Below are 25763 nucleotides of genomic sequence, written 5' to 3'. Positions count from 1 at the left end.
TTGTGTTAATGACTGGATCTCATTGCTGCCACTGCAAATCCCAGTGTAACCCGGTGTGGTTAATGGGATTGCTGTGCCTTTATGGGATGAGGAGAGGAGGAGTTCCTGCCTGGACTGTTTGTGTCTGAGCAGGGCTCTGCTGGCTCTGCTCAGCTGGGAGCCAACAGCAGCCACAGCCAATTGCACTCGTTCAGTGCCACCACCGTGTCTGCCCGTGTTCCTTGAGAGCTCTCCACACTCTCCGGTGATGCTGAGCTGAGCTTCAGGCCTGTAACAAATCTTGAAAGGCAGCGTTTCCCCAGGGCTCAGAATCCCATCCCAGGAGTTCACAGGGGCTGCAGAGGAGCAGCACAGCCCCTCTGGCAGGGCAGTGCCTGCACTCTGCTGATTTCTGAAGACACCTTGACAAGTGGCTCTGCTGCAAATGGTGCCCTTTGTTCCCAGGCTGAACAATGTGTGTGTCTGATCTCACCTGGAGCTCCCTGAGCAGACTGGGCTGGGCACATTCCCCGATCCTTTCTCTGAGCTGGGTGCAGTGTGGTTAATAACCTCCTCCTGGACTCTGCAGCTCCTGAGCTCACAGCTATCATCTGATCTCCAGCAAGGCTCAGTGCTGACAGGATTTCCTTCGCAGGCTCCTTGGTTGTTTTGTTGCTGTTGAGTGGATAAAACGAGACACTGAATATCATAAGGTGTGCTCAACACACGAAAACTGCAGGAAAGACATTTCTGAGAAAGGGAAAGGAATGGGGTGGCCCCAGTGTGTCATTGTCTGAGGGAGGATTTCCTTCCCTGAGCAGCACAGGCAGCAGTGAGGGAAGAGCCTGGTCCAGGCTGGTGGGGCCAGTGTGTCCTGGAGCCAGTCCCAGTCTGGCCAGTGTGTGCTGGAGACCTGAGGGCACTGCAGGCTGCCCTGGGTTCTGGTGCTTTTAGCCCCAGCAGCAGAATGAGCCAGGCTTCCCTGGAGCTGGGTTTCCCTGAGCCCAGCCTGGCCCTGTGCTCAGGAGCTGCCCCTGCAGTGACCAGGGCAGGGACCTGGAGCAGCTCCTGTGGCTCCTGGGCCTTCAGAGCAGGACAGGGGTGGGCAGAGCAGGGCCAGCCTGAGCAGAGTCTCTGAGGTGGAGCTCTGACATATTCCATGCTGCTGAAGGAAGAAAACAAGGAAAAGCCTTGCTGGAAACAACCTGACTGTGTCCACGGGTGTCAGGGCAGAACAGAGGCCAACTGCAGGGGCAGGATTTCCTTGCACAGATATCAAATGAGTGCCAGCCTCCCGTGGAACAGACCCAGCTCCAGGATCTCCCACTTGGGAATGCTCTGCTCCACTAAAACCTACCTAGCCTGGGGCTTTCATCAGGCCTTCCATTTGTTAGAGGCATTTTTTACCCTTTCACGTGCAATGTAGCCTGAAATACAGAAAAGAGCAGTTCCTAATTAAACTCCTGCCTAAATCCATTGTAGCTTCTGAAGCCATTGAGACAGGGAGATGAAAAGAACCTTAATGATCCCAATATGTAAATAGAGATGTAAAAGTTTGTTTGGAGGAATGAAGGTTGGAGGCCAGATAGGAAACCAAACATTAAGCCTCTTGGTGGAAATTGAATCACTGCATTAGTTATCATGGATTTTCATAAAAATAAAGTAATAATGCACATCCAAGTTTCAGTTCGTAAATACGAAGTGACAGCATCTGAGTAAGGCACTGAAATTATATTATAGACCTAAAAAAGAATAATAGAGGAAATTGAGAAAGCATAAGAGGGAGTTGTAATAGAATTGGGCGTTGGTATAAATACAAATCATGAAAGGGAGATTGATTTAGTGAATGATGAAACTCAGGAACTCGAGGTGTTAAAAAGATCATCTGCTCATGTGGTAAAGAATGCCTAAGGCTGCACAACTTTTAGCTGAAACAGCCAGATTTGCTTAAGGTAGATAAACTTTGAAATTGTGTGAGGAATAATGTATTGCCAGGGAGCTTGCTTCTGCAGGGCACAGCTGCTGTATTAAGGAAATTGCCTTTTCTCATCAATTTAGTCAGAAATTGTACAAGGAGTTCTGGGAATGGGAATTGCTGTTTCCAAGGAGCCTCCACAGGGACATTCCTTGGCAGGCAGCAGTGGGGCCTGCAGGGAGCCCTGGTGGTGGGTGGGTGTCCAGGCTGTTCTCTGGTGGCTTTGTGGCCCTGGCAGAGGAAGGAGAGCCCCAGATCCTGCGCATGGTGGCTCCCCCGAGGGTCTGCTCGTGTGCAGGGATGTGCTCAGCTGGTGGAAGCCTTGCAGGAGTGAAACCCACCCAGCTCTGCCTGCAGAGGGATGGAAACCCCCCCCTGCCTGCCCCTGGCTGAGGGAAAGGCTCGGAGATCCAGGGGGATCCTCCTCTGGAATCTCCTCTCCACATCTGAGGGGACAGAACAACTCTTTTGGGGCTGAAACCAGCAAATTGGAACTGCAGCTTTGTCCTGAAGGGATGAGTATCTCCACACTGAGATTTGCAGCAGTCATAGTTCTCTTGCAAATATCACATCTCCATTTCCTTCTCCTTCCTTTGTATGGAATCCTGCCTTCCAAACCAATGGCAAGAAAAGGATGAAGGACCCTGTTCTTGCCCTCTGTACCTCAGTCCACTGGATTTTGGATTTTGCACATCCACACACAGAGGTTGGGTGGGACAGCAGAGAGGAGTCTGGGGAAGAGCTCTGCACATCCTGTAATCAGCTTTTCTCTTCTTTCCATGCTGGGCATCACCCCTGCTTCTGAAAAAGAAACCTGAATAATCTTAGGGAGTCCAGAGCATCCTCCTGAGGCAGACAGCCCTCGTCCACCCCTGGGGATTGGTCAGCCATGAGACTTTGTTATTGCCATCATCAGTTGCCAAGGCCAGAATGTGCAGGGTGTGTCAGCACAACATGCACTTTGTGTTCAGATGGAGCCTCTTTTAGAGGCTGGCTGTTCTTTCCTCCTGCTTGTTTGGAGATAGTTCAGATATCAAGCTTCAGGACTCAGCTCAATTTCCCAGTAAATAGATCCGTGCTATGAGTGCTTGTCAGGATGGAAGGAGTGTGAAAGCATTTGAAAGATCAAAGCAGCATGACTCCCATCAGAGTCAATGGGAACAAGCAGCTAAAATCTTACAAAATGCTTTCAAATTATCCTCCACCTTCAATTCCCTAGCCTCCCTGAAACCAGCTCCTGAAATCTTTTATTGAATGTGTTCTCTTGTCATTTCTTTGCAATGAAAGGAGGCTTGGAGGAGCTGTGGGCTCAGGTTGGCAGAGATCCTCTGCCTGCCCTGCTGCTCTGGCAGCTGGGGCACAGCTGGGCTCTGTTACCTGGTTTGGGAGAAAAGCTGATGTTCCTGTCCTCTGCAGGGGCCTTGGGCATGTTCTGAGAGCTCTGTGTGCTCTGGGGTGCCAGAGCCAAGCCCTGAGCCCCAGGGCTGTGTCTGAGCTGTTCTTTGCCCTGGCCAGGCCTGGCACTGCCCCTTTGGGCACATTTGTATTGGGAGAGCTCCTGCAGCATCTCCCAGCAGCACTGAGCCTCGGTGCAGGAGCTGCAGGGCCCGTCAGAGCCGCCCTGTGACATGAGCAGCCATGAATAAAACACTGATGAATAAACAGAGCACAAAACTCCTTCTCTGAGGTCAAATGGCAGAGATGAAATAGAAACTGCATCTCTGCAGTCCTCACCTGGACTTCTACCCATTCCACAAGTGTGGGCTTGCTGATAAGTCTTTCTGGACTGTGTGAGAGGAGATGTTTCTGGCCTGGCTTTCCTATTTATGCTAAATGTAGCTGTTTTCATTGTTTGTTTGATTATTCTCCAACATCACAGTAATGAGACTTCATTTCTCATCCCAGATAGCACTTGCAGATAACATTGCCCAGCACTTTGTGGCCATGGGAGAGCTTTGTAAACAGTAAATTCCTTCACTCCCACAATGAGGATAATGCTGTCTGTGCTAGAGAAATAGGTGTTTCTATGAAAAATGCACACAGGGACACACATTTATGTCATGAGCACTGAGCCCTCACTCTGATGTGCTTTACAAAGTGTTGTCAGGAGGTTTTTTTGCAAAATGCTGAAATGCTGTTAGATAATGGGAGTAGTTCAAATATAAAATGTTCATCAGCAGCACCATTGTTGTTATTATTTTACTTGACTCTGCAAAGAGAGACACAGAAATGAAACTATTGATCCATAGTGATTGCACTGTCCTAAACCAGGCTTTTGTTTAGCTGTCTGAGGAAAACAGGATGCCTTTTCTTCCATCTTCTTAATATGTTTTTTCCTTGAATCTTCTTGATTTAATGCAGTGTGATAAATTTTCAGGCAGTGGTTTGTCTTGCACGTCAGGATGCTTCACAACTAATGCTATAAATACAGGTGGGAACGATATCCTTAGCAATTTCTCACATCTAAGAAGGGAAGAAGGAAGTTTGAAGTAATATTTACTTGGTGCACTGCAAACTTGTTTACCTGCATGCCAGCCCCATAAATTGGCAAACTCTAGTGCCCTGGTGTGATCAGGAGGGTGCTGAGCACACTCTGCTCTGCCCTCTCTGGAAGTTCAGCCAGCTGGGAGGGGAGGATGCCACAGGGCGGTGCTCTGCTGCTTCTGGTACTGTGCAAAGCACATCTCCCACTGCAGCAGGGCCTTTTGCTTTTGTGATCAATATTGAATCTGAGCAACAAAGATGAAATACTTGTGTCCTTTTTTACCCAGAAAAACTGCATTTCTCGTAGATGGCATGCATGGACTACAGACAGGAAAAGTTGTGCATCCCTTATCTCACTATAAGGTATAAAAATCATTGGAATTTTCCAACTGAAAGGAGCATGAAAAAGAGATTAAAAGAGCGACATCCTGACAACTTCCAGCTATGGAAAACATTCTCGAAAGTCATTTGTGTGAGCAGTTAGAAATGTTACTGCAGTTGTTAATTATCATCTCAGCCCTCAGTGGTCCCTGGAGTCTTTAGTCAGATCCTGTCTAGTTCAAATCCTTTTCTGCACTGATGTCACCAGGCCAATCTTCCCCATCCTGCACTTAATTGTTTCTATCCAGCTTTGTACTTCGCCCTTACCTTTCTTCAATCTCATCTATTTATTTCAGATAGTTTTCCACACCACAAAGATCCTTTTGAATTCTAAGCTTGTTCTCCAGAGAACTTCTAACCCCTCCCAGCTTGGCATCATCTGCAAATTTAATGAAATTAATTAAATGAAAATTAAATGAAAGGCTCGCATTGACTTCAAGGGGCACTGGAGTGAACCCAACCTGTCTTACATCTTTCACAAGTGGTTCAAGTGAAATACACTTATTGCTTCACAGGCCGTTTCTGTAAGGGAGGAAGACGGATGCATGTTGAATAATTCAGGGTCCTCGTTGCTGACTGAGAGAGATTTAACTAATTTGTCAAAATAATGACCCCTGTTCACGGCAGGGAGCAAGGGCTTTGGATGCTGCAGTTCCCAGAGAGGGGCTGGAGCAGCCTGGCTCAGCTCAGCCCCTCGGGATCAGGGGATCCCAAGGGAAGGGCAGGGCAGGCAGAGGAGCTGCTGCCAGGGCAGCCAGGCTGCACACGGGGGTGGCACTGAGCCCAGCCCGGTGCCATGGGACCCTGTGGCACAGCTCAGAGCCCTCCCTGCTCTCAGGGCACCCACACATGGCACAGAGGGAAGGGAGCTGCTGTGGTGGCTCAGGGGAGCGCAGGAATGCCCTCCCTGCTCGGTGTCCCCTCTGTGCTCGATGTCCCCTCCTTTCCCTGCTCGGTGTCCCCTCTGTGCTCCGTGTCCCCTCCTTTCCCTGCTCGGTGTCCCCTCTGTGCTCGGTGTCCCCTCTGTGCTCAGTGTCCCCTCTGTGCTCGGTGTCCCCTCTCTGCTCGGTGTCCCCTCTCTGCTCGGTGTCCCCTCTGTGCTCGGTGTCCCCTCTCTGCTCGGTGTCCCCTCCTTTCCCTGCTCAGTGTCCCCTCTGTGCTCGGTGTCCCCTCTGTGCTCAGTGTCCCCTCTGTGCTCCGTGTCCCCTCCTTTCCCTGCTCGGTGTCCCCTCTGTGCTCGGTGTCCCCTCTGTGCTCGGTGTCCCCTCCCTGCTCGGTGTCCCCTCTGTGCTCGGTGTCCCCTCTGTGCTCGGTGTCCCCTCCCTGCTCGGTGTCCCCTCTGTGCTCGGTGTCCTTTCCATGCTCGGTGTCCCCTCTGTGCTCAGTGTCCCCTCTGTGCCTGGTGTCCCCTCCCTGCTCACTGTGGTGCAGGGTCTCTCTGTCACTCCAGTGCAGACTCTGGAGTCCCTTCCACAGCAAGGGAGGCTTGGGAGCATCCTCTGGCTCTGCAGCCTGTCGGTGCTGGCAGCTTTCATCTGGCACTTGTGTGTTGTGGCTGCTGTTGGAGCACAGCCCTGCTTATTTATGCTTCTCTGCAAGTGATTCTTGGCTTAAAAAGGCGTAGGGCTCTCAGAAATTTTTCATGCTTTGCTGTTGCGTTATTTTCCCCCTGTCACTTCAAAGTGTTGGCCAACTTTCCAGAGCCTGCCGTGTGTGCATGAGTATATGTATATTGCAACAGATTTTTCCTTTTTTTCCTAAGTTGTGATGTTGGATATCTGAACACTTGCCAGAGGAGTAGAACCAGACTTTTCCTGGGCAAACTCTGTGGCAGAAAGAGAACTGGATCCTTAACTCTTTGAAGTCCTCCTGTTACCAAGATGGAAATCTCTTTGTCCTTGCAGCTCTGAAGTCTGCCATTGCTGAGACATTTCATCTCCCTTAGGCTGTGCTGAAGTGGCTGAAGGGCAGTGCCCTTGCTGGGGTGGTGTCTGAGTTCCACAGGTGATGCCAGCAGTGTTTGGCCATTGTTCTGTTCCACAGCTGATGCCAGCAGTGTTTGGCCATTGTTCTGTTCCGTGCCAGCTCAGAGTTCCCCAGCTCAGGTTGGTGCCTGCAGCTCTGGGCACTACAGTTCAGACTCCTCCTCTCCTTTCATCCTGGCATTCTCTTCTCTCTGCAGGGGCTTTTCAGTCACTTCTGTGCAGCTCTCATCTGTTTTAAGCCTGTGGAGGTCTGGTCTCGTGCTTGGCTGGGGCCACATCAGTCCCCAGTGCTGTCCCTAATTAAAACTGATTAATGACCCAGTACCGTTTGGACAGAAGTTAAAATCTCAGGACGTTCCTGTTTGAGGCTGTTTGGGGTGGGATCAAAGCTTTCCAGAGCCAAAGGGACATCGCCCCTGCTGGGTGGGATTTGGCTCTCCTAAAGGCTGGATCCTGGAGCCTCCACTCCAGTTATTGGTGCAGGGCTGGGCCCGTGCCCTGCCCGTGCTTTGTGTCTGCCATGGCACAGAGGTGCCCAGGCTGGTGATTATGCCCGTGCTGTGGTGTCTGCAGGGAGATGTGCAGCTGAGTTATGTGGGCACAGCTCCACAGCCCCCAGCTCTGAGCTCTCAGTGCTCAGCTGTAAATCTCCCCAGATCGCTCAGCCTGAGCATCCCTGTGCCCACAGCCCTGTGTATGAATTACCTTCCTGTCCTCGCTGGTGTGTTGGGAGGGCTTGCCCAGGGGTCACGTCTCCCTGTCCCCCTGTCCCACCTGTGCCTGCCCTCCCCTGCTGCCTGCCCCGGTGTGCAGCCCTGCAGGGCCTGGGCCAGGCTGTGCCGTCCCTCTGCAAAGGGTGAAATGCTGCTCTGAGCCCTGCCTAACCACCTGTTGCTGCAGCACGGGCTGCATAATCAGAACTGACAGTCCCTGTCTAGAGATTTCTTGGAAGCTGGAAAAATGAGAATGTTGTCAAAAAAATACCAACGCTTCCAGTCTGCAATGCAGTGATGGAGATGAAAGATGAGTGAATGCAAGGAGGCAGGGAATATATCAGCCCAGTGCTTTTTTCTGACTAATTTAGGAGTCCAGAATGGTCTGGAAGAATTTACATTTCTTTTACAGCCTTAAAGAAAAAGCATTTTAAGCCAGTTTCTGTATTTCTTTTTCTTTACAAAGAAATCCAACAGCTGTTGGTTTGTCAGACCAAAGTTTAATAGCAGTCATGCATAAAACTACAATAAGAGTGGTAATTTCTTTTTTCATCAGTTGATGCAGAAGAATTTTTATATTTTATTTGGTTTGAAGCAATTTTCTGTAAAGTTATGAAAACCCCTTAAAGGAGGATCTTATTTTTTTCTAACAGAGCAAACATAAATTTCCCTGGGAATGAGCAGAGGGTGTGTGGAGGAGCTGCAGTCCATGGGGAGGAGCAGAGGAGCTCACACACAGGGTGACAGCCCCTGGAGCTGGCTGTTCCAGGCTCTGTGTATTAATTACCTTCCTGTCCTCACTGGTGCCTCACTGGCTGCATCTTACCAGTCTGGGACCCTGACTGGCCCCTTTGGAGCCTGGCTTTGGTGTTCAGCCCATTGGGTTTGTCACACTGTTCATCAGCTCTGCTTCCTTGGACATCAGGTATTTATTGCCCAGAGACAAGTGAGCAGCCTCCCTTTCACGAGTGAGAAGCAAAGTTTGTTCTGTTGTCATTCCTGCTCTTTTAGCTTTGCAGAAATGCCATTCTCAGTTCAGAGATGAGAGGCTCGGGGTGCTGGCTGTGCTGGGATGGCTGCAGTGGGTGATGCAGAGAGAGAGAGGGAGATGGAACTTCATTAACAGGAGCAAGAAAGCGTTGTCACGTTTAGTACAAGCAATTGTGGCTCCTCAAATGTGAAGCGCGAGGTGGGCTGAGCCCAGCAGGCTGCTGGCAGCTCCTCAGGCAGTGCCAGCCTGTGCTGCCATCCTGTCCCTGACTGCCAGGAGCAGACCCGGAGCTGTCCCAGTGCCACTGAGCATCCCGGGCAGCAGGTGGCCAGGGAGCCTCCTGGGCCAGCTGGAAGCAGGAGTTGGAGCAGCCAACAGCAAATCAGGGGAGGCTGGGGCAGCAAGGGGAGTGGGGAGCAGCAGGAGGGAAGGGTTGGATTGTGTGTGTGTGCCCTGGGCAGAGCTGCACCCCAGAGCTCCCCTGCCCCAGGAGCCCAGGAGGTGAAGGGCTGGCCCAGAACTGCCCAGAGATGTTATCAGAAATGTTATCAGGAGGAAGGTGCAGCTGGGTGACTCCAGCACCTGAGCTCTTCTTGTTCCTGACAGATCAGGCTCTGCAGAATCCCTGTAAAACAAGGGAGAGGAGCCTGATTGTGCACATACATCAAAAGGAGATTAAAGGCCGGATTCTCAGAGAGCTTTAACACCAAACTCCCCTGGAGTTCAGCGGGAGTTTAACACTTTAGCATCCTTCAGAGTATTGATCTCAATAAATTACAGCCAGCTAGGAGGGGTGTGAGGGAGAAGGGAATTAAAGCCAGGCTTGTGCAAAGTGCTTCTGTGCCTTTCTGTCCCCTCCTGCCCATGGGAATAGCACATTCACTGTGCCAAAGGCACCACGGGTTCCATGAGATTCCATTTTAATTGAGCAGGTTTCATCGTGATGATTTTGTTTTGATTTGTGGCCCCAGTTGATTAAGGCTTATTGGGGAAAATTTGGCAGGGTTTATTCAGTCAGAATTTGTACTCCTGTAAAGCAGCTTCGTGAGATGATGCTAATTTCCTTGGAATTTCATCTCTGACAGAAGAAAAAAAGAAGAAAAGGATGTTACCAGGTTCTTGTTGTGTCAAGGAAACAACTTGTTTTGACATTTCCAAAATGAAATGTTTTGATTTTTTTCATTTTAAAATAACTTTTTCCTTGACATTGTGGTATTTTTACATAATTTTAATCATTTGAAATTGAAATGAAACTGAATTTCGTGACCCAAAAATGAAAGCAAATGTAGGTGTCTTGCAAGCCCTGGTGAATGCAGCATTCATCATCTGGAGTGGCAGTGCCATGGGAGAGGGGACACAGCAGCAGGGACACACCAGGGGGATGCTCTGGGCTCAGAGGGGACAGGCTCCTAACAGGCAGCCCATGGGCAGGAATAAATCACAGCTGAGCACAGAGCGTGCACAGACTCCAAAATGTGCTCACGAGGGGCTGGGCAGAAGCTGCTCTGCTCACCCCAAAAAATTGTGACATCTGTGCAAATCCACTGCACAGAGAAACTTGTGGTTCACAGGGGTCTGAGGATGAGGGAAGAGACGAGAATGTTGACTCCATGTTTCAGAAGGCTGATTTATTATTTTATGATATATACTATATTAAAACTATACTAAAAGAATAGAAGAAAGGATTTCATCAGAAGGCTGGCTAAGAATAGAAAAAGAAAGAATCATAACAAAGGCTTGTGGCTGACTGAAACAGTCTGAATAGCTGTGATTGGCCATTAATTAGAAACAACCACATGAGGCCAATCCCAGCTGCACCTGTTGCATTCCACAGCAGCAGATAACCATTGTTTGCATTTTGTCCCTGAGGCCTCTCAGCTTCTCAGGAGGAAGAATCCTAAGGAAAGGATTTTTCAGAAAATATCATGGCTACAGAAACTGACTGTTCGTAGTAGTGGAAACAGAGGCAAAAGAAACATGGAAGGGAAAAACCCACTGAAGCTTTATCTGCCAAGTCTGGGTTTTAAAAAGCAGAAGGTGATTCCTGAGGAGAGGCTGTTAAAGAGGGGATTTTTCAGGTGGGTGCACTGACCCAGCAGAGGCTGTGTCAGACCACAAAGGAGCTGTTCCACGTGCAGCTCCAGCTGGGTGTGTGCCCAGCATTGTGAGTCCTCTGAAATGTCCCATGGCATGGTGCTTCACCCGGGTATGTTCACTGAGGATAATACACTGGTGTTTGCCACAAAGCTGCAGAGCAAACCAAAATACTTCTTAGAAATAATTTGGTATCAGAGTTCTCCCAATCAATATGCTCTACGAGACGCTTCAGGTGGATTAGTGCAGTAAAAACCATTTTTCATGTGCACGGGTCTCTGCTAATATCTGTTTATAGCAGGGCTGGGCAGGCTTGCATCGTGTCCCTGTGCAAAGGCTGGCAGCAAGCAAGGCCCTTAGAAACTGAGGGAGGTGTTTGGGTACAAAATCCTGGAGTTCCTGATCCCTTGGGCTGGGCTCAGCATCCCCGGAGTTCTGATCCCTGCCCTGCAGCTTTGGGCTGGGCTCAGCCATGCCCGGGTTAAGCGCGGCTCAGTAAAGGTGACTCCGCCTGCCCCGAGTCGTTCATTAGTGACTTATAGAGCTAATAATGGCCTCATCCTTTTGTACCTTGGTACACAGCTTGTGTTCTGGAGTCTTTTATAGCTCAAATGAGCTGCTTTTGCTTATTTATTTCCCCGCTCATTCATTTTTAATGGTTAGCAGAGCCTCCCCCATTCTTCTCCTGGCAGCAGTGATTTAGGCAGGGCTCATTATCATAACTTACCTTACTAAATATCCCCATTTGTGCTGCTAGGCCAAGGAAATGTGTGCAGTGCTAAATCACAAGAGGTCCCATGAGCTTGCCTGGGTGGCAGGGCCGTGTTTGAAGTGTGTATCATACCCAGAGAGCCCTTCGAGGGGGATGGATCGTTTACAGGGACAGGGATGGGACAGAGTCATTCCCAAATACTGATTTTTATGAGAAATAGCAGAGGCTTACCTTCCCAACGGGCCACCCTTGAGATACACTGACCCAAACTGCTCAAGATATATTTTATTTTCAAAGATATATTTTATTTTCAAAGGACTTACTAGATGTGACTTCCTAAGAGTTCCATCAGAATTACTGTAGCAGGAAAGCAGTTTCCTGTGAGGGCTTTGCTGTTATCCCATGGGAATTTAATAATGATAAGGAGGTGGGGAAAGCCTGTTCCAGTTATTTCTGAGAGCTGGCAGTGAGGTTCTGGGTGCCTCCTCTGGGAGTTAGGATGTGCATTCCCCTTTCCTCCCTCCCTTTAGGGCTCTGCATCCTGTTCAGCCAGAAGCTGCCACTGGGTTTATGGGAGCAAAGGAATCTCAGCCCAAATTCAGGTGTCCCACAGACAGCCTGCACACAGGGGAGAGGGAGAAGCAGGGAAATGCTTTTAGGAGAGGGCTGGGAACAGTGCTCACGGGAGAGGCAGGAGGTTGGTGTGGCAGGGACTGTGTGGGGCTTGTGCAGGGCCTCGGTGCTGCTCCCCACGTTCCCCAGGCTGGGGAAGCCCTGCTGCAGGGCCTCCAAGAGTTTGGTGTTTGATTCCAGAGATAATGCCAACCAAAAGAGGGGAAATTAATAAAAACCAATTGCTCTGTTTGTGATCACACCCCAAGAGCATTCAGAAGGGAGGAGTTTCAGAGGACAGAGATGAGCCCTTCTCAAAGAGCACAATCAGGCCTTTCAGGTGAATGTAGAACTGCCTTGGAGCAGCAGAGCCCCTGGTTGTGTTTGTGTGTGCAGGAGGGGCACAGCAGCATTCCCCTGCTGGCACTGGGTGTGAGTTCAGTCGCTGCCACAAAATGTGCAGAGTCAATATTCCAGGTGTGCCCAGCACTGCACTGAGCCCAGTGCCAGCAGGGTGTGTTTGCCCTGGGCACAGGGGGATGTCCTCGCTAACTCTGAGCTGTGGGCATGTGGAAATGTCATTTCTGGGTCTGTGCTGTGCTGGCAGTGTGGGACAGACAGAGCTCTGCCCCTAGAGCCAGCACTCGTGCTCAGGTCTCTGTGTCACTCACAGGAAGCTGCCTCAGCTCTCCACTGGTGCAAGAAAAAGAGGGGGACCTGCAGGAGCCCAAAGAAGCCCACAGCACTTCTATAACCTGCCAAGTCCATGCCCCAAAAAGCCATTCAAAGCTCAGTCCCTCAAGAGATGAAAGCCCCCTGTACTGAGAGAATTTCTGGGCATCTTGTGAACACTAAGTACAGTCTCCCCTAATTAATGGAGCCAGCTCAGTGCAGGTGTGTGAAAAGCTCCAGTGACACAAAGCCTGGAAAAGCTTCAGCAAGGGAGCGCAGCACCAGAAGGGTTTAATGGCATTATGAAGTCCTTGGATTGCAGTGGCCACAACACAGGAAAGGAAAATCTGCTCTTTGTCTCTTGATGCCTTGTCACCTTTGCTGAAAGCTGGAGTTGGCATCTCTGGGATAGCAGAACCCAAAGGCAGGAGGAGGGGAAATGAGAGATGGGGGCAGTCCCTGGGTTTTGGGAAGGAAACAGATTGGCTTTCCCCACAAATCCCCCACCTTTCCCCAGCCCCTTTGAGCTCTGCTGCATTTCCAAGGTGCTCAGTGGGTTTTTGGAGTGGCTGTGTGTGCCCAGGCTGCTGCAGGCCGCCCCTGATGTGCCCCAGGAGCTGAGCTGGGCCAGGCCAGAGCCCTCTTGCCCCGTTCACAGCTCTGAGAACACAATCTCAGGAGATATTTTGGTTCTCTGCTCCCCCTGTGTGTTTTTGGCCCTTCCCTCGTGCTGGAGATGAAGGCTCAGATGTGGCTGCAGGAGCAGGGCCTGGCTGATCTCTCTGCCCACTGGGACCTGCTTCTGCCTGTGCTGGCTGATTTATGAGCATGTTCTGGACTTTGCCCCGTGTTTTGCTGTTGCTCTGTTGGGTCTGCATGCGAGCTGCAGCAGAGCAGTGCTGCCCATTGGTCTGGGCAGGGAGGGCTGCCTCAGCGAGCTCACCGTGCTGCTGGCTTCACCCACAGCCAGGGAGACGGGCACCAGCAGGAATCCCAGTGCAGGCACTTCTTCCTGACCATCAGTTTGTTCTGTAAATCATAATCTTGAAGGCACAAGGTCATGCTATTTGTTTAATCATTCATACAGTAGTCTTTTAGGGATGGATTCTTTTTATAGCTCTCTTTGTGCAGTGAACCCTCATAAAGTTGGAATCCAGGTCTGTTTGCCTGCCAAATTTTCTCTCTCTTGTTATTGCTCGAGCATTAATGAGTTTAGAATCTGAGAGTCTGATTGCCATCTCTGCCCAGCACAGTTCAGCATTTGTGTCTGTGGCCTGGGAGAGTTTGTGCTGAGTTCCAGCCCCTGTGGCTGAGCTGCTCTTCACAAGCTCACGGACCAGTAAAACCAGCAGCAAAATCCCACCAAAAGTCACTGTTCAGGCAGTGACACCTGGCCCAGCTGCCCTGGTGAAGTGCAGGGCAGGGGACACCAGGGGACATGCAGGGCACCCAGGGGATACATGGGGACACCAGGGACAAGCAGGGCACACCCAGGGGACGTGCAGGACCCAGCAGCTGCCATGGCAGTGCAGGAGCTCAGCTTGAAAGCAGGCTCACCTGAGACACAAACCCCATAAATCTGCCTGTAAACAAACTCCTTACTCTGCTGCTGAAACCAAGAGCAACTCAGGAGTTTGACCTTAAAGCAGAGGTGGCTTGGAAGGGAGACACTGCAAGAGGCATGATAACCTTTTCTTGGTGTGTCACCTGGGCTCAGACAAGCCAGGATGGAAATGCATTTGCTATGGGTCTGTCTGTGAGGGGGTTGTTGTTATTTAAAGATAATAATGTTATCCCACAATTATCCTACAAAAGCTGGTGATATTTAAATATGATTTAAATTCATTCAGCATTTAAACAGAAAAGTAGAAAATGGCATTAAACTCAGACAAGGACGAGACTATAGATTGCAGAGTGAGAAGTATGAAATACATTGATGGAATGGAATAGAAGGTCTGGCTGGTAATGGATTGTGAAAAGAGCTCAGGGTTCTAATAGATCATTCCTTCAGATCATCAGCACGGTAAAGTGGTAGTTAATAAATTATTTGACGTGTACATTCACTCATATATTTTAACTAACTGTAATGAACAGGTCCTGTCAGCTCACCTAGATCCTCGCAGTTTCTGCTAAATTGCTTGAGTGAGATTTAGGAAGTCTCTGCAATATTGATGTCCCGAGCTGCAGGTGATAAATGGAGGGCCAGCGGGGCTGGCTCCTGTTGCAGCGCTCTGCCAGGCTGGCAGCAGGGCTGGAGCTGTGCCCTGGCCAGCCCGGAGCCCTTCCTGGGAGGAGCTGTGGTTGTGAGCACCCCCCTCACGGCCTGGTACCTGTGGCAGGACTCCTGAAGAGCTCTGTCCCGTTCTGGGGTGGATCAGAGAGATCTGTCCCTTCTCAGGGCTGAGTGCAGCCCTCACCCGCTCCTCCCCAGCTGAGGGGGCTCTGTGGGCTCTCAGGGAGAGCAGGAGGGCTGGGGAGTCTGGGCTGTGGGGAGAGGAGAGGAGCCTTCTCTGGAGTGGGAATTAAGGACCAAGAAAAAGCTGTTCCCTTATCTGAGATTATACCAGAATGTTTACAGCAGGAAAAATCAGCCTCTTAAAGTGATGCTGAATTACACAGGCTATTAAGGGCACACCAGGCACCTTTCTCATTATTCCATGTTGTCCTCTGAACCTGGAGCTAGTTTAAACCTAGATCCCTTCTCTTCCTCCCACTCACTTACCCAGCATGTGGTGAACTTTATAATTAGTGAAGAGACTCATTAATTTTTTTTCCATCTCCTTTTTATTTTCAGGTTTCTGACAGGTGTGACTATGTCTTTGTCAACGGGAAGGAAATGAAAGGCAAAGTGAATGTCGTGGTTAATTTCACTTACCAGCACCTGAGTGCCCCTTTGGAGATGACAGTGTGGATTCCTCGTCTCCCGCTGCAGATAGAGGTCTCTGACACAGAACTCAATCAGATCAAGGGCTGGAGAGTCCCCATCATCTCTAATAAGAGGTAAGTTTCATTACAGGATGTTCACTTGCCAGGGACCTGTCAGGGCCTCTGGATCTGAACATGCTCATTTGGCCTTAATGCAATTCTGCTGTAAATTTGAAGGTCACCAGACATTTATTCAATAGGTTCCGGCACTGGACTTGTAAGGGAAATGGAAGCTGCAGATGCATGAACCTGGATTGGAAATCAATTACCTTTTGTAGCACTAATGACTGAGATGGGAAGAGCCAATTGGTCAGGTTAGGCAGGATCAGGCACGAGGCAGCAAGGAGACATCAGCAGGAGGCAGCTCTGGCAGGGCTGGCCGGTCTCCAGCCTGTTCACAGGTCCTGCAGCTCCTGGATCCACTGCCAGTGTCACAATTAGCACAGAGCTGCTTCACACCCCCGTGGGGTGCGGTGGCACTGATCAGTGCCCCACAGTCAGGACACAGAGCTCCCAGACACTGTCAGTGCCCACAGGACACAGGGTGGATGAAGCAGGTCAGAACTGGCTGCATCTCTTGTCAGTGTTATTAAGAACAAGAGGAACAAGTTGATAAAGGAGGTGCTTGGTATTCCCACCTGCAAATGAAGCCATTTATTACAGGTTTCTGTTAGCATCAGAGCAAAGACATTTTGGTGGAGATGCGATTTTAAATTGTGCTGTACAGAGAGGGATGTGTGTGTAGGTGCAGAGGAGATTTCCATGGCAACACCAAGATGTTTATGGGAAGATCCAGAGAGAAAAGAAGTGTGAAGGTCCTGAAAGCAAGGACTTGACATGGAAAACAATGGAAGATGCTTGGGGAGGACAGTGTGGTGGCAAAGCTGGGAGGCCAGAGATGGTCTCAAGTGCTGTTTCTGAGTTATGAACACGGGAAACAGGATAAAAGTGGGAGAAGCTGAAGGAAGCAGCTGCAGGAGCAGGCTGCAGGCTGAGGTCAGCAGCAGCTCTCAGCACAGCTGACCCTGTCCCCTTGCTGTCCCCAGGCCCACGCGGGACAGCGATGACGAGGACGAGGACGAGCGCAGGGGCAGGGGCTGCACCCTGCAGTACCAGCACGCCATGGTCAGGGTGCTCACCCAGTTCGTGGCCGAGCCCCCCGAGCCTGGGGCCCAGCTCAGCTTCCTGCTGGGCTCAGACTGGCAGCTGGACATCACCCACCTGGTCAGGGACTTCATGCAGGTGGAGGAGCCCAGGATCGCCCAGCTGCACGAGGGACAGGTCCTGGTGGGGCTGGAGCTGGGCATGACCACCATCCAGGTAGGGAGATCACTGATGTGCTCTGTTCCTGCCTTAATTCACCTACACAATCCAGGTAGGGAGATCACTGATGTGCTCTGTTCCTGCCTTAATTCCCCTGCCACCATCCAGGTAGGGAGATCACTGATGTGCTCTGTTCCTGCCTTAATTCACCTACACAATCCAGGTAGGGAGATCACTGATGTGCTCTGTTCCTGCCTTAATTCCCCTGCCACCATCCAGGTAGGGAGATCACTGATGTGCTCTGTTCCTGCCTTAATTCCCCTAAACAATCCGGGTAGGGAGATCACTGATGTGCTCTGTTCCTGCCTTAATTCCCCTAAACAATCCAGCTAGGGAGGTCACTGGTGTGTTCTGTCCCTCCCTCAACTCCCCTCCCCACCCATGGGTGGTCCAGCATTAACAACAGAAACTGGAGCCATGAGCTTCTGAATGGAACAGAATTGGAGCAAGAACTAGAAGACATGGCAGAGATGGTTTTCTCTCCTTATCTGCTGCCCCAAAGTGTAGTAGATCACAGTTTCATTTAATTTAATCCAGGCTGTCTATTGGGAGGCTTTTTCTGATTATTTTTGTCTAAGGCTGCTTCTGAACGTGGAGCCAGATTTGATCACAAGGCATGCAGCTGCTGGAACAGCTCAGTGTTCTCCCAGCCTGCCCTACAGAGCAAAGGGTAAAGTGAAAATTATCCAGGTTAAGGAACTAAGACTGGAATACTAATCCAAATATTAATTAAAAGAAAAGGAAAAGGAGATGGGGAGAGAGATTATTTCAGTGATACTGAAGTAGAATACGTGTTAACAAACACTAGAACAGGAAGAAAATCTCTCTCCAAACATGCTTATCATCCCATGCTGTCAAAGCAGAAAACAAGCAGCACACCTGTCGATAACGAGGTTGTCAAGGCTGGAGAAATGGGATTTGAGATTTTTGACTTTCTGCAAAATCTGCAGAGATTTTCTGACTGCCTTTCTAAAGCTCTGGAATTTACAGTGCTCTAGCCAATGTACATAAAACTGTGGAAAGAAAAATCCAAGGGTAAAATCTGAGAGCAAGTTATATTTAAAGAATACCTCTTGTGAGCTGCTTCAGAAATGCTCTGTATGGATCATTAAATCCAGCTCTCTGCTAATGAGCACCGTGGATGTCATGTATCACTGCACTGACCTCTCTGTGTATTTTCTTAACCAAAACAAATTCTCTCTGTCAATTTTGCATTCAGTACCATGAGAGGTTGTTGTAGCAATACATTACCCTTCCTTTCCACAGGACAGAAATAAATACCATTTATTCAGTGGATTTTATAAAAATCTACAGCCTACATTATATTTATGCCACCTCAAAACATGAGGATTAATCAAATACTTAAATTTTACATGAAGATTACATTTACAGCTAGTTACTACATGTGAGGCAGATGTGGTAATTACGTTTACAGACAGCCCATCTGAAGCAGATGTTGGCACATTGCAGAGGGGAGAGGCACAGCTGATCACAGTTGCACAGGTAAAAGGTGTTAGAAGGCCCCTGTTATTGCAGAAGAGTTACAAAATGTGAGTAGCCCTTTTGAATCATATTTTAATAGTGTCTGCTGAGAGAAATCCCATTCCCAAAAACATCCCTGATGTGTGTCACATGAATCCTGTGCAGTTATTTCAGTGGTGCTGTACAAAAAGGCTGTTGGTAACTGCAGTTCTCCTTTCCAGATCCTGTCCCCCCTTTCAGATGCCATCTTGGCTGAGAAGACAGTGACAGTCCTGGACGAGAAGGTGACAATAACGGACCTGGGAGTGCAGCTGGTGACAGGACTGTCCCTCTCTCTGCAGCTCAGCCCGGGCAGCAACAGGGCCATCTTTGCCACTGCAGTGGCACAGGAGCTGCTGCAGTCCCCAAAGCAGGTCTGTGTCCAGCTGGGCTGCTCTGAGGCCCTGCCTCTGACACTGCCAGCTGCTGGAACTGAGCAGGGCTGTACTCACAGTGTGCTAACGAAACATTCTGTGCATGGCACTTTCCTGAAGGCCACCAAGGGTCCTGAACAGCAACACAAAGAGGGCACAAAAAGGGCACTGTGTTTTAACAGCCCCTCCTGCCAAGGCTGATCCATAAATAATGGGCAGTGCTGTGTCAGAATTGAGCACCACAGTGCCCTTGCACACACACACACACACACACACACACACACACACACACACACACGGTGCCTTTTCTGTCCCATCCAGCACCCTCTGGATCCCAGGATATCCTGCCATGTTCAGCCTCCCACCACAGGTATCCAAATCATCCCTTTCATTCCACCTGTACACGAGAAAGTGCTCGTGTTGTGCCAGACTCTTCCTCCTTTAGTCACTTCCTGTGAGCACTTTAAGAAGTCAGGGAGCATCCCTTTCATTCTGATCCATTACTAGAATATGAATCAGCATCACTGACTCATTTCCTGATTCATGATTTCATAAACCATTTTTTCCCTTATTACTCTTAGTTCCTTTATTAGGGAACCAACAGTTACCAAGGGCTTTTGGACTTTGCCATGTCCTCATCAGTCCCTGCTTGGCATTTGTCCTTGTGCTTCTGCACGCATTTGAAATGTAAACTTGTTTTTCCAAACCAAATCCATCAGTCTGGGACTTTCATCAAGGATGCACTGGGCTCTTAACACTTAAGCATGTTCTGAGCTTTAAAGGCAAATGGCATCCCCATTTGAAGTTTGGCCAGCTGCTGGGGTGCTTTAATTCATCATGGGGCGAATTAAAATCCTCATTTTCCTTGGGATGCAGGATGAGAAATAATGCAGAGCTGCTGTCTGTATAGGGTGATAAAGTTGTGTAGTGTTCCAGGAGTGAAGGAATCGATGGCAGGCAGGTGGAGGGAAGGCCAATGAGCTCATCCATGGCACAGGGGGCTGGACAAAGTGCCCTGAGGCCAGCCCAGGGCAGGGCTTGGTGCCAGTCAGCCCCGCTGTGTGCCCAGCCCAGGGGCAGGGCTTGGTGCCAGTCAGCCCCACTGTGTGCCCAGCCCAGGGGCAGGAGTTGTTGCCAGTCAGCCCCGCTGTGTGCCCAGGGCAGGGCTTGGTGCCAGTCAGCCCCACTGTGTGCCCAGCCCAGGGGCAGGGCTTGGTGCCAGTCAGCCCCACTGTGTGCCCAGGGCAGGGGTTGGTGCCAGTCAGCCCCACTGTGTGCCCAGCCCAGGGGCAGGAGTTGTTGCCAGTCAGCCCCACTGTGTGCCCAGGGCAGGGGTTGGTGCCAGTCAGCCCCGCTGTGTGCCCAGGGCAGGGCTTGGTGCCAGTCAGCCCCACTGTGTGCCCAGGGGCAGGGGTTGGTGCCAGTCAGCCCCACTGTGTGCCCAGGGGCAGGGGTTGGTGCCAGTCAGCCCCACTGTGTGCCCAGGGGCAGGGCTTGGTGCCAGTCAGCCCCGCTGTGTGCCCAGCTCAGGCATTTCAGCCCCCAGAAATGGAGTCTGGACAGATCCTTCTCTGCATGCAGGGCTGCAGTCAGGGATCCACAAAAACCAGAGAGGAAACTGTGTGCCCCCAGTCTGGCAGGGCTGGCTCTGCTTTCAAAGGCAGCTGAGTCCCTCCAATGCTCAGGACAGGATTTTCAGAGCAGTCCCTATAAGCAAAGCAATGCAAAATTATTAAATCATTATGCAGGTTTAAGCAACACAGTGGGAGGATGAGAGTTGATGTCATAAATTCTATGCAGCCTTCAAGAAACAGCCAAAGATTAATAAACACAAAGCTGGGATTTATGACAGTGTCAGCAAAGTCTTAGGGCTCTGGCCTGAAATAGAGACAGAAGCAAATCTCCCATTGAAGCAGGGGAGCTTTGTGGCTCTGAGGATTTCAGAATCAGGCCAGTAGAATCAGCACCCTACAATCCCAAAGGACTGGAAGCTTGTTCTCCATGCTCTGAACAGGTGAATGACTTTGTGCTGTGAGCAGTTTAAAGGATGATGTGTTTGTTCTCTGTACATGTGTGGAGTTAGAATGTAAATGCTGTCTTGTATGAAAATCTGCTTATTTAAAGAAACAGGACTTTGATATTCACGGTTTTCACAAGTTGATTTGTTGGTTGGGTGTCTGTCTGTCAGTCTGACTCTCACAGCAGGGTGATCCCAACTCTGGCCATAGAAAAGCTCATTTTAGAGAGTAGAGAATCACTGATGGAGCCAGGTCTGTCTGGTGGGGATTCTCCAGTGCAGATACCCCAACCAGGGCAGCTCACACCATCAGAAGCAGGAATGAGATTCCAGGAGAATTTTATCTGTAAATGATCAATGTAGGAATACAAAGATGTTTTTCAGGTGGCACAACAATTTTCAATAGCCATTTGAGAGTCCTTAGAGGACCAGATTTTCAGAAATGGGTGAGCACATGTTTTCTGAAATTCAAAAATACTTTCAAATGTTTCAAGTTAGAAGCCAAAAGTCAAGGATCCCAGGAAAGCTGCAGCATGAGGCTTGTTCTTAGTACCCAGGTCAGATTCATTGGCATTCAGTGAAAGCCTCCGTGCACACTGGAGTACACAATCTGCATTGCTGTGACACAAGATTAAACTTTATTATTGTCTTGCTTTTAATTGCTAACAAGCATAAAAATTGCCCTGGCCGTTTTCTAAAGAAGCAACTGATTGGTTTCCTCTGCTTATACAATCTGCTAATTTAATTTGAGAGACAGGAATCAAGGAGTGAAGGTGTGGAGTCACGTGTGGACCTGTTTGCTGTATTAGCCATCTTTTAACATGTGCTTTGTGTAATAAGAGGAGACTTTGTATTTTAAGCAGTTTAGAAATAATGTTGGGGTTTTTTAATGTAAATACACAACAGTAAATGATCTCAGTCACTGGTAATGCTTCCTGACATGCAATTTATTATGGTGCTGAAGTAGATTCTGCAGAGCCCAGGGGATACAGCTCCTTTAAGCACCTTTGTGGAAACCAATCTTATTATCAACGAGTGTTTGAGCCCAGTATTTCTCTTCACGCCTTGGCAAGATATTAATTTCACTGCTCTCCCTATTTATTTCTGTTCTGATCACTAATGGTGTGTGGATCCTGTGAGGAGGTGGGAGCAGACCAGAACAGAGCACATTTCCCTCGAGGATCACTCTGAGTGGGTCTGTGTTTGTTTTATGTATTACAGGAAGCAGCCATCAGCTGCTGGATCCAGTTCAGTGATGGATCTGTCATGCCCCTGGATATTTATGACTCCAAAGACTTCTCCTTGTCAGCCACCTCTCTGGATGAGAAGGTGGTGTCCATCCACCACGACCCCAAATTCAAGTGGCCTGTGATTGCTGCTGAGACCGAGGGCCAGGGCACGCTGGTGAAGGTGGAGATGGTGATCAGCGAATCCTGCCAGAAATCCAAAAGGAAGAGCATCCTGGCCGTCGGAAGCGGCAGCATTAAGGTCAAGTTTGGGCAGGGTGATGCCAACCCCAACGCCAGCGACAGCAAGCACAGGGGTGTCCAGCTGGAGAACCACGGCAGCGAGCGGCGCCAGAAAAGCCCCTGGCAAGAGAGAGGGGACGGGCACTACTACAGCTCCTCCATGGGCCACGAGCAGGGCAGGGCCACCACCACCCACAGGTCTGTTCTGAGCAGGAAGGAGGACAGAGAGAGCCTCCTGGACGACGCCAGCCAGAACGTGCCCCTGGACTTCACCAGCTTCCCTGCCCAGGTGGATCTGCCCAGGGCTGCTGGGGACGCGGAGGACAGCGAGCTGGTGCCGTCCCCCCGCGGCCTCAGCGACCTGGAGATCGGCATGTACGCCCTGCTGGGCGTCTTCTGCCTCGCCATCCTGGTGTTCCTCATCAACTGCATCACCTTCGCTCTCAAGTACAGGAACAAGCAGGTGCCCTTTGAGGAGCAGGAGGGCATGAGCCACTCTCATGACTGGGTTGGGCTGAGCAACAGGACAGAGCTGCTGGAGAATCACATCAACTTCTCATCCCAGCAGGATGAGAGAATCACAGCCATCGACAGGGGAGTGGACTACGAGGAGAGCAAATACCTCCTCAGCACAACTGCCACCAAAAACATCAATGGACAGTCCTTCAGGTCTCCTGAGTCCACATTCAGTGAAGGGAAAGAACAGAAAAGTGAGCCAACCACTTCTCCTACCTCCAAGAGGAAACGGGTGAAATTCACCACCTTCACCACCATCTCCTCTGACGATGGCTGTCCAACTGTCAACTCAATCTTGATGAGTAATGAGGATGACATTAAATGGGTCTGCCAGGACATGGACCTGGGGGAGTGCAAAGAGCTTAAAAACTACATGGAGAGGTTACACGAAAACGCGTAATGGGACACAAAAGACTTTTTTGGTTTGGTTTGTTCGTTTGTTTGTTTTTCACTCACCTTCTGCCTTTAATTTTGGGTAGTGGGGCAAAATGTTGTATTCTAACAGGAATCAGCTGGTGGATAATTACTCACTGGAGCCCCAAGAAGCCACCCAAAAGCAGCTGGGAGAGCAGAGATCCTGGACAGCTGTTAAAATTCAAGTCTTCTCTGTGCTCAGAGATGGAAGTGAGAGATGTGTGTGGTTTTTTGATACACGATAACATGAAAAAAAAACTTAGAAAAATAATGCAGTCTCATTCTCTGTGCTTTCCCAGGAAATCAATAAATATAACAAACTCCAGTGCAGTGTGGATATTACAAAGCTCACACAGCTCTGCCGTTCGATATTGCAAGCTTTGGTTAAAAGCAAAAGATTGGTCTCAGAATAAATAGATCCATGAGAAGAGCATGTCGTTCAGGCCACGTGCAGAGAATATCCATCCAGGAACATTCATTTAAAGCTGACAAAAACCAACAGTGAACGAAGCAGCTCCCAGAGCTGAGGAGTCATGAGTTCCAAAGAGTCTGGAGGGGATAAAGGCGTAACTGGGCTGTTTACAAACCAGCATGTTTGCCTCCCAAGCACTGACAATGGATACACAGATACAGTTCAAACTGAAACTCTCTTTTTAAGTAGATGCCAAGGTAATAAACTTTGCCAGCCAATTTTGGGTATTTCTTAATTTGTAAAATAGGAGAAGATATGATCTATACTCAGACTATCACTCATCCTAAGGAAGGTCTTTTGGAAAGTTTGAGAGAATGAGCTATTTTTAAAAGCCCGCTTTGTTTGATTGTCCTGTTTTGGATTTGTATTCTCAGCTCTTTCCCTGGAGCTCCCCATCTGGTATCCTGAGGGCACTTCCCAGATCAGTCAGCCTTGGAGTTGTGGTCCCTTCCCTTCCCTTCCCTTCCCTTCCCTTCCCTTCCCTCCTGAGCCCATCACTCCAAGGCTGCTCCTGCTGGTCCCACGCTGTCCTGGCCTTCCCTGCTGTCCCTTCCCAAGCTGGCCCTGTCCCTGGGCTCAATGCCCCGTGTGCTGAACTGGCCACCACCACCAGCAGCTGCCTCTGGGTCCATCCCCTGCCCTGGGGGAGCTGGGGGTCTTCAGTTCCTTGTGCCCCCTCTCCTTAGCCCAGCACGTTTAGAGGGCGCTGGGAGGTCGCAGGGGAGAGCTGCACGTTCAACATTGAACCCTGCACAGCTAAACTCAGCAGATAACATTTGTTTCTCCCAGGGGTGATGATTATCTTCTGTTTTCTTGATAAGGATGTACATACAGTAGGATTTCAGTGATTACCCTTCCGACCCGACGTGCCCTCCAGCCTCAAACCAGGACATTTCTTGTGAGGTCCAACAGCAGCCTCCAATGGCCAGTGGCAAAGTGCCAAAGCACTAACTAAAATCCAGGTAATGGATTTGATATAGAAAAATATTTCAAGCTCCCCTTTATTTTCTGGAGTCAGTCCTTGCCCCCTTTTTGTTAAGTCTTCCAAGATTGAATCTAGGTTGCTCAGTTTAATACACACCCGCCCTCCCACAAACACTTAGATTGAATCCCTCTATATTTAGAATGTACTGTAGATTGTAAGAATGTAATATATATATTTATAAACATGCCAACTGTGAATAAAATTTGCATTTTAGTGGCTTCATCTTTTTTCCCTACTCCGCACGCCTCTTTCCTTTGGCTGTCAGGAGGTTCGCCCGGAGAAGCCTGGCAGCAGTACAGACAGGAGGGCTTGGATGGATGCAGGAGGCACAATCCACTCACAGAATTGCATTGGCAGTGCTGGGGGACAACGTGCAGCCCCAACAACCTGTCATGCTACAAATGTATGTGCACCAAGTCACCCTAACAAGATTTGGAACTATTTGCAAATAAATCCACGTGCTTTATTTCTAGCCTGAAAGCCCAATATGTGAGTTTGTGGGTTTAGGGTCTGCTTTTCTCCTCTGGGTAGATCCACCTTTGGCTATACACCTTCTAAGGGAGTAGGTGAGTAAACAGAGCAAATCTGCCCAAAACTTTGGAGATCAGATGGTCTTTGCTTTCTTACAGCACCTGTGCTCAAGGCTTGGATGACCCAGGGCAGGACGGGTGCAGCAGTGACAGCACAGGACCAGGTGCAGCAGTGCAGGACCAGGTGCAGCAGTGCAGGACCAGGTGAGGTGTGAGGACAGGACAGTGCAGGCTCCAGACAAGGCCTGGCTGAGCTCCCAGGTGAGGTGAGCAGCCTTGCTGCTGCAGCACGGCCTGGCAGCCTCCCTGCGGGTCCAGCCCAGCCTTGCCTCCAGCTCTGGGGCTGTTTTGGGTGCTTTTTGCACATCAGGACGTGGTGTCTGCAGGGAGGCAGGCAGGGTGACAGTGCCCAGGTGTCTCTGGAGCCCAGCAGAGCCCAGGTGTGAGTGCAGGTTTGGCTCCCCAGCGTGTGGCCAGTCCCCTCCCTGGGAGGAGCAGGTACAGACAGTGCTGGGAGCAGGCTGACACCCTTCTCTGCCCAGAGCTGCCCTGCTCCATCAGATTCCTGCTCCATCAGATTCCTGCTCCATCAGATTCCTGCTCCATCAGATTGCTGCCT

General features: G+C 49.9%; 1 protein-coding gene across 3 annotated transcripts in view; it reads left to right on the top strand.

Annotated features, from left to right (window-relative positions):
• The window catches only part of TMEM132D (transmembrane protein 132D), a 197120-nt gene extending 172034 nt beyond the window's left edge, over nucleotides 1-25086 (top strand). For all 3 annotated transcript variants that reach the window (XM_066562220.1, XM_066562219.1, XM_066562218.1), the window contains 4 exons: nucleotides 15393-15598; nucleotides 16570-16843; nucleotides 18550-18741; nucleotides 21980-25086. In XM_066562220.1, coding sequence (XP_066418317.1) covers nucleotides 15393-15598; nucleotides 16570-16843; nucleotides 18550-18741; nucleotides 21980-23143 — 1836 coding nt within the window. In that variant the 3' untranslated portion in view covers nucleotides 23144-25086. The remainder of the gene's footprint in view (nucleotides 1-15392; nucleotides 15599-16569; nucleotides 16844-18549; nucleotides 18742-21979) is intronic.
• The last annotated feature ends 677 nt before the right edge of the window (nucleotides 25087-25763 follow it).

Source organism: Molothrus aeneus, chromosome 18 (assembly GCF_037042795.1).
Source record: "Molothrus aeneus isolate 106 chromosome 18, BPBGC_Maene_1.0, whole genome shotgun sequence".
Lineage (NCBI taxonomy): Eukaryota > Metazoa > Chordata > Aves > Passeriformes > Icteridae > Molothrus > Molothrus aeneus.
This window is presented reverse-complemented; position numbering and strand designations above follow the sequence as displayed.